This window comes from Lipophrys pholis (assembly GCF_963383615.2).
Source record: "Lipophrys pholis genome assembly, chromosome: 20".
NCBI lineage: Eukaryota > Metazoa > Chordata > Actinopteri > Blenniiformes > Blenniidae > Lipophrys > Lipophrys pholis.
In genome coordinates this window covers 5,008,902-5,016,805 of record NC_137648.1, presented here as the reverse complement: position 1 = coordinate 5,016,805, position 7,904 = coordinate 5,008,902, and the positions used below count along the sequence as shown (strand labels likewise).

General features: G+C 39.3%; 2 protein-coding genes across 4 annotated transcripts in view; one reads left to right on the top strand and one right to left on the bottom strand.

Annotated features, from left to right (window-relative positions):
• Positions 1-459: 459 nt before the first annotated feature.
• Positions 460-5,973, top strand: LOC308125615 (sialic acid-binding Ig-like lectin 13). 3 transcript variants are annotated; one of them, XM_080489501.1, is made up of 9 exons: positions 525-695; positions 1,219-1,325; positions 1,739-1,820; positions 2,061-2,438; positions 2,805-3,119; positions 3,200-3,463; positions 3,821-3,908; positions 3,983-4,019; positions 5,325-5,972. In XM_080489501.1, exons 3-9 carry the CDS (start codon positions 1,739-1,741, stop codon positions 5,376-5,378), a joined length of 1,218 nt encoding a protein of 405 aa, XP_080345627.1. In that variant the 5' UTR covers positions 525-695; positions 1,219-1,325; the 3' UTR covers positions 5,379-5,972. The 3 variants fall into 3 exon arrangements, with proteins under 3 accessions (XP_080345629.1, XP_080345627.1, XP_080345628.1); XM_080489503.1 differs by lacking the exon at positions 1,219-1,325 and having other exon boundaries at positions 460-695; positions 5,325-5,973; XM_080489502.1 differs by lacking the exons at positions 525-695; positions 1,219-1,325 and having other exon boundaries at positions 1,666-1,820.
• The window catches only part of LOC308125614 (melanoma receptor tyrosine-protein kinase-like), a 41,317-nt gene continuing 39,286 nt past the window's right edge, over positions 5,874-7,904 (bottom strand). Inside the window, exon 27 of the mRNA XM_080489500.1 lies at positions 5,874-7,685. Within this exon, the coding sequence (XP_080345626.1) occupies positions 7,378-7,685 (308 nt within the window). The 3' untranslated portion in view covers positions 5,874-7,377. The remainder of the gene's footprint in view (positions 7,686-7,904) is intronic.

Genomic DNA, 7,904 nt, shown 5'->3' with positions numbered 1-7,904 from the left:
CATCAAAGTCAAACGTGTTGGAAACATTTGGTTTTATTGTTGAAGACAATCCTTTTGTCTAAAAACAAATTGTAGCTGCTAAATAATTGTAGAGCGGCAGATAATTTCCCTTTGAAATGAAAATGAAGTACAAGAAGAAGAGGAAATACTTTAAGCCTTGTGGAATCTGTCTTTGACCAATAGCCAGGTAAAACAAAACTGTGAAAATACAATTCAGCTATTTGCACTCCGATAAACAATTTGAGGGCTCATTGTCTAATATATTTCTCTTATTGAATATCTGATCAAACTACAAAAGGAGCAAACTTCATTCTGTAAAGAACAAATCTCTGTTAATCTATTGAATTTGTTCTATGAAAAAACTTGTTATAGTTTAAATAAAGACAGAGGAAGCTCAGCAGCTTGCATTTGCACTTATGTCACCAGTGTGACGATGCTTGTTGGGACATGCATGTGGTCAGGAAAACACTGACGATGAAAAGATATGTGCATCCTGTTCTGTTAAACATCTGTGATGAATTCAAAAGACGATGCTGCTTGTCAAAACGACAGGTTGTGCTGCATTTAGTTGGAACTTTTTGGAGCATGAAAGTGCTCTAAGCTGACAAGTCTACGAAAAAGGGAAGAAACGACACCTGAGAAAAGAGAAGTTTTGGGCTGGTGTGTAAAACACAAGACTGCTGCGAGCGTGTCTGGTAAGACGTTATATTTATCCATGCCACTTCGAGACATGTTAATGCAGAAAGTTGTAAAATATTTGACTTTTATTAAACCAGACGAATAAATGTGTACCTTAATAATATTTCATGTTAGGTTGTTAATTTGGTGAATATTACAGTAAAGAAGTGAGAAAACTGCTTTAACGTTTGTATGAGCAGCGCAAAGTTTTGTTTTGACTTAAAGGTTTTTTATTGTCATTATGACACTTAATCTTACTGTTTCATGATCTGCACAACCAAGTAAATAGTATGATATTCAATCATTTAGGGGTTTATTTCTTCTCCCAAGTAAATCCAACCCCCTGCATTTACACTCAATTCCCACTCTGCTTCTGAAAGAGGTTTTGTCAATCCTCTGAGGTTGAGCTTTTAAACGATGTGCCTTGCTCTCTTCAGACGGGTTTCTTCCCTTCTGCCTTCAAAACAGCTGAAAGCTCCTTCTGAAGAAGAGCAATCTGAAACCTGAAGTGTTAGTAAACCACCTAATCTTTTTAAATAGACTAAAGCACCTGGTTGTTGTCTCTGGCAAAGTCAAACTCCTGGCCCGAGGCACGTCACTCTGTGAGATATGAAGAAAGTGTTTGTATAGGTCGAGTCACGTGTCTGGTAAGAAGAGAGGACCAATTTATTTGTTAGTTTATTAAAAGAATTCAACTTGATGTTTAATTTAAGGAGGAAAATGATCCACCCTTTCTGCAGATTTTTCAAAATTAATTTGATTAATGAGACAAATTTGTTTGAGATTTTAATATTTTTATGTTTCCGTTACACTTACAATACATTCTTTTGTATACTTCTCCATACTGATAGTTTTACCAACAACTTTTAAAAACAATATTAAAAGATCAGACGGTACATGTTCCTCTCTGTTCTCTCCGATCGGAGATCTGCTTCACACTTTTAAAACTCTGCTCTGTATCGTATAATATGTTGTTGTGTTCAGACCTGCAGACTTTATCATTTATTGCCTTGTGACAGAAGTGAGTGTGAGGAGGAAATAACATGTTGTGTGTTTGCAGATGCTGGTGCTGAGCGTCATGCAGGCTCTGTGTGTGAACATGAAGACCGTCGACATGTTTCTGAGTCTCCTCTTTCTCTGTGGTGAGCTCGAATCATCAACAGCTCCACTTTAGAAGCGTCTTCACAACATCAGGGCTCGTGTGTCTGGAATGCTGATTGTGTCATTATTTGTGATTGTTTCCTTCAGTGCATGTGGCTTTGGTCAGTAATTGTTTTTGCGGGGGGGGGGGGGGGGGGGGGGGGGGAGCTCGTCATCTGCTTGTTGCACGTCAGTGAAAAGTGAACATCACATTGTGGCTGAAGTACGTTTTCATTCTACAGGTGCTTTGGATGCTTGTACATACATATCAGATATTAGAATTACTACACCACAGAAGATGGAGGCACTGAGTGGATCTTGTTTAAGAATCCCATGTACCTTTACCGATGAACCGCGCTTTAACAGCACAGGAAGAACTTCTGCAATGTGGCTCAGAGATCACCCATTTAGGTTTAACAACCCTGACTATGTGCTTTACAAAAGTGAAAAGGCAGATAACAAGTATCCGATGAATATTACAGGAAACCTGCGGGAGAAAAACTGCACCACTGAGTTTTTTAATTTAACCACACTTTACACACACAAATACTACTTCAGGATCATCAACTCTGGATTTAGAGCAACAGCTGCTTGTAGTCCTGTTGACATCAACGTTACAGGTAAGAATGTTTTTATTATTCTAGAGTTTAAAAACTCTTGTAGACGGAGATATCATGTTGGGTAAAGATATCTCAGGGTCCCGAGATGAACGAAGAAGCAAAGTTTCATGTGAATGATTACATCTGGTTATTTTATAAACATGTTCAAATAGAATGATTAAAACTGAAGAACAATTAACAAGCAAATGTGTTATTAGAGTAATTACACTGTCACCGGTTTCCAAAGTCACAAAGTGCTTTTAAATTGCTCTGAATTACAGCAAGAGTTGGAGATTTGTAGTCGCTTGGTGGTTTGAACAGCGACCACCTTCATGTCAACACTAAGTCTCATTGGTTTCGTTGGTGTAAAATGTGTGTTTGGTGCAGATTCTCCTCCGAGGCCCACATTAGAAGTCTCAGGTAACCTGACTGACCTGAAGGAGACGGAGTCTGTCACCATCACCTGCTCAGCTCCCACTCCCTGTCCACTCTCCCCTCCTCGACTCACCTGGAGCCTCCAACAAGACGCTCACAGCCAAACAGAGGAAAACACAGAGCGAACCGTCACCACTAAGATCCAGCAGAACGTCACTCTGTCAGACCGACATGATGGATTCAACCTCAGCTGCTCTGCTGTGTATCCTGTTGATGGAGGAGAACGTGTGAAAACAGCAGTGGCAGAGTTAACTCTCAGTGTTTCTTGTAAGTGATCCTGTCAGCACATCAGAGTTCAGATGTTTCTGATGATTAAAGTTAATACGAGACGTATTTCTCTCCCTCAGATGCTCCTAAAGACACGTCAGCCTCCATCAGTCCATCAGGTTTGGTGTCAGCAGGGAGCTGGGTGAACCTGACCTGCTCCAGCAGAGCCAGACCTGCTGTCAGCTACACCTGGTTCAAGACCAGCGACCATGGAGGCGTCAAAGTGTCTGAAGGAGACTTTTACAGCTTTAATGTGACCGAAGGAGGAGTTTATTACTGTGTGGCTGAAAACGTTCTGGGAAATCAGACTTCAGAACGGCTTCGTCTCACTGTTCCAACGACAGGTAATCAATGTGTTTATATACGACTGTACAGGAACTCATGTCTTTCTATTTAGTTAACATGCACACTTAAATCTAATTCCATTCACTGCAACACCAGACAGGATGAAATTGTAAATTTGTAAAATTCAATGACATAAAAGTCTATACATGAGCTGTCAGATTACTAATATGTAAGGATGCTATAGACCTGTAAAAGACAACAGTGGAGTAGTGGTTGGGTCTATCTTCTCACTGCAAGAACAACAAGGTTTGCTTCCTGGCCAGGAGTGTCTATGTGGAGCTGGCATGTTCTCCCTGTGCTTATGTGTCATGAACTGTTGAATCCAGAAAACTGTGACACGACGTCTCTCTCTGCAGATGATCAGAGGTTTGGACTCGGAGTCCTCTTTACCCTGAAGATTGTGGGAGTCGTAGCTCTCTGCAGTTCAATCACCATCTTCAAGTGGTGAGACAAACGTTCACATTGGTCATTCTCAAAAGTTCAACATGTTCACATGTTTTGTTTTGTTTTTCTTACAGCTGGTTCAGATGGAGACTTCGCCACAAGCCAGTGAAGGTAAACAAGCTGTGCTCAATGTTATAATGTTGTAATACTCAAATGCCATATACTAATGTCAACAGTGCTCAACAATCAGCCAAAGATATTTAATCAAAGAAATTTTAACTAAGTACAGCAGAACAATATATTCAGGTTGCTTTTCCGAAAAGGAGTAAGACAAAGTGTAACTTATTAAATCCCACCCCTTCTACATAAACAATACAGTATATTATATATATATCTTCCAATAATTTAATAATCAATTAATTTAAACATGTTAAAACAGTTCTATTAAGACTATCTGGTGAAAAGCCTTAAGTAAATTACAAATGGTTTTTTAAATAATTGATTATATATAATGAATATAATAAAGTATATTCATGATTAAGAGGGATAGTATTCTAAATATCACAAATAATTAGATACATTTATTCTATTATAATAGCTAAAACAAATCTCTACTTGGTCTTCATTAACATTTGACTTTTGACAATATCAACCAGACAAAAATTATTTCAAAAGATCTATATCCACAATTTACATGCACAGAAATATCTATACACATAACCACATTTAGAACTATACAGTATGTAGGAATCAGTATCAATTTTGTTTTATTCAAATTTAAAGAGAATTTATTTCCGTTAAACCAAACATTACATTTTTTTTTCAATTCTGTATTGACCAGCAAATAGCACTATCTTTAATATGTCTGACATCTTTCATATATCATTAATATAAAGAATGAATAACTTGGGGCCCAACACTGACCCCTGGGGGACGCCGCATGTTATGTCCAAACTACCAGAACAACAATCGCTACTCTTCACAAACTGTTTTCTGCTTGTTAAATAACTCCTCAGCCCATCCAACACTTTGCCCTGATGCCATAACGTTCCAGTTTATTGAATAGAATGTTGTGATTTATAGTGTCAAAAGCTTTCTTCAGGTCAAAGAAAATTCCGATGATGTTGTGTTTTACCTCTTATAATTTTGTGATTTCCTTGATTGAATCGGTTTGTCCTGAATCCAGACTGGTTTCCTCTGAGTGAGTTGTGTTTGTCAATGAATTATTTTTTTATTATATATATTTACTGTCTAATATCTACTGTGGTAGAGGTGAGACAGGTCGACGGTTTGTGAAGTGTTTGTTCTCAGTTTTCCATTCAGCATGAAGATTCATGGACGATGACTGCATTGGAGATGAATTTGATTCCTTTTTTTCTTATCGTTGAACTGAAGGACTCTTCAGATTGGGGGAAGACTCTGTCCAGCATATGTGTCACTTCTGAAGGCTCTCTGTGTTGTTTCGTTGCCACACAGGACTCACAAGGAGCAGACTATGTCAACATGGTGATTGAAAGTCAAGCGTCTTGAGCCACAAGGAGAAGATGAAGATGATTAAACCATCATCAGTGACGTGGTTTATTTGATCATTTTATTATTTTAACATTTTTTCAGAAGTGAAACCTGTTGCTTGTGTGGCTCTTGGCGTCATCCAGTGTTGTAGACATGATCAGCTCCGTAGAAGATGAACATACACATCAATGGCAGTTTAATAATTTATTTTTAATTTGATTTAATTTTATTTTTGCATTTGAACCACTTTTTCCATTTTGTGTTCATTTTATGACCAACGCATACCCTCGCTTTTTTTGCTGTTTGTTCTGGTTATTGTATCAATGTTTGATCAAGAGAAATGTTTTTCTTTGTATTAAAATGTGTAATAATGGAATTCATGCAGTAATCACATTGTAAAAGATTGAGGGGAAAAAACCCCAGCCGAAACCAAGAAAGTGTTTACATTACGGATTAAGGGTTTAAATTCCTGGTGTGAAGAAAATAAGCCACAGGGAGAAGATGAGAAGTGTTGAATCCATCAGCGACTGGCTGTATATATTGTGGCAGATACACGCCTTATACTGTACATAACACCTTATAACAGAAATAACAGGAAACGTTTTAAACTTGGACGATCTTTGTTTTGTTTTATACATACGATAAGAAGAAACTGAAGACACACTCAGCTCCCAACATCAGTGACAAACAAGCATTCAGAGTTAAAAGTGACATTGACAGTGATAAACAAGGTTTGGCTCATTCTTGTCAAGTGTAGTCAGACATTCAGCAACTATTTACACTTCCTGAAAAAAACTAAACACAGAAGCTGCTACATTTGGGAAAACAACCAGAAGGCTGGTTGGACAGTGATCAACAGGTGGTTCATCAGCCAGCAGGTGAGCTCCAAGGTTCAGCGTGAGCAACAGGAGCTCCAGACGTCCAACGGTGAAGCATTAGGAGACCGGCAGTTTGTAAACTCTGCCGGAATCGTCTCTGTGCCTCACGGGACTTACTGCTCCTTCAGTTCACCACTTTTCATTGAGATTGTTAGATTCTTCCGTACATCCAGTGGTAAAGAAACAGTGTTAGGACATTTTATTAAAACTTGACACTCTGTACAGGGAGGAAGTTTTCTTTTGTGTTGGCTACACTGCTAATGCTGTGGACAGAGGCTTGTGCCGATCTTGTGTACGGTCGGACATGTTTGCGTTGGTTCAGGGATAAAGAGGCGCTGGTTAAGTAAGATAGTGACAGAGCTGCTCTCGTTGGAAGCAACGGCCTGGCTATGCTAATGCTAAGAGTCGAGTCAGTGAGCACGACAGAGTTCTCCAATTTATAAATTTTTTTTTATACTATAAATGAGACATAATGAGAATTAGGCCTTTGGGAAGACCAAGCTTGATATTTTTTTTGCATGTTTTGTGTTTGCAGTAATGCTAATGCACGGCAGCCATTGTGGATAGAGCTCATGCTGATGTTACAGTCAGACATGTTGGTGTTGGTTCAACATAACTGATAGCTGGATAACTCCTCTGGTAAACAGGACTGAAATCAATAACAGAGATGCTCTTTACTTGGAGCGTCTTTCAGGTATTCCTGATGCTAAAGAGACCAGGTCAGTGATGCTTCGAAGCGCAGTGGAGTCATGAGATCATTTCACAGTTTGTGTGTAATAGGGTTGGGGTTTTTTTTCAAATGAGACCATGTTCCCTTGAAGAGAACCAGTCTAATGTTTGGTTTGTTTATGGATTGAAGCCTCAATTTTGTTTCCCCGTGCCTGTACAGAGTCGGTAGCAGTAACGTGGGGTGAAATATTAATGCTGACGGAGGAAGATACAAACACGGTGACAATTTTAAAAAAAACTTCGGTGAAGTTGTTGGCAGACATTTGGGACCCCGTCCCTCGAGTTCATTGTGCCATTAACATGGAGTCTTTCTCAGTTGTGGGTTTGATTTTGTCCCCGAACAGTTTGAAATAAATCCAGATGCTAGAAAATCAGTTCAATCCTGTTTGCATCCTGGATTTTGCTGCCCCCTAGCGGACAGGAGCATGCAGCGCCGCGCTCATTCCCAGGTACTCCAGGTTCTCCGCCGCCGGCAGGAACAGGCCGTTCCCGTTCAAAGCTGCCGCCGTATGCGGGAGAAAGTCCTCCTGGTAGTCGGGGTTGTCCAGGCAGTCGCTGGCCACCAGGGGGAGCAATTTCTGGCCGTTGTTCAGGTATTCAGGCTGGGTGGGGTGCTTGGTGACGCCCCAGCCCTGACTCAAGTCCTCGTAGTTTGGATTCAAAACCTCCGATAGCCCGCTGTTCTGACTGGTTTCACTCATACTCTGGTTCATGTACTCTGAAATAGGAACAAATGAGATCATTTAAAAGGTCAAATTGTGTATAATGAAAAAAGTTTCAGGCTTTTTTTAAAGTTTATTTACAATAATTAAGGCCTCAGGTTGAAAGAAAATATAAAAAACATATTAAAGGAAATTTAAGGAAATAAAGAATAAAAGGTTGAAGAGCATTTAAGTCTAATGATAAAGGAGTTTTAGTGTGTTTTCTTTTGTCATAG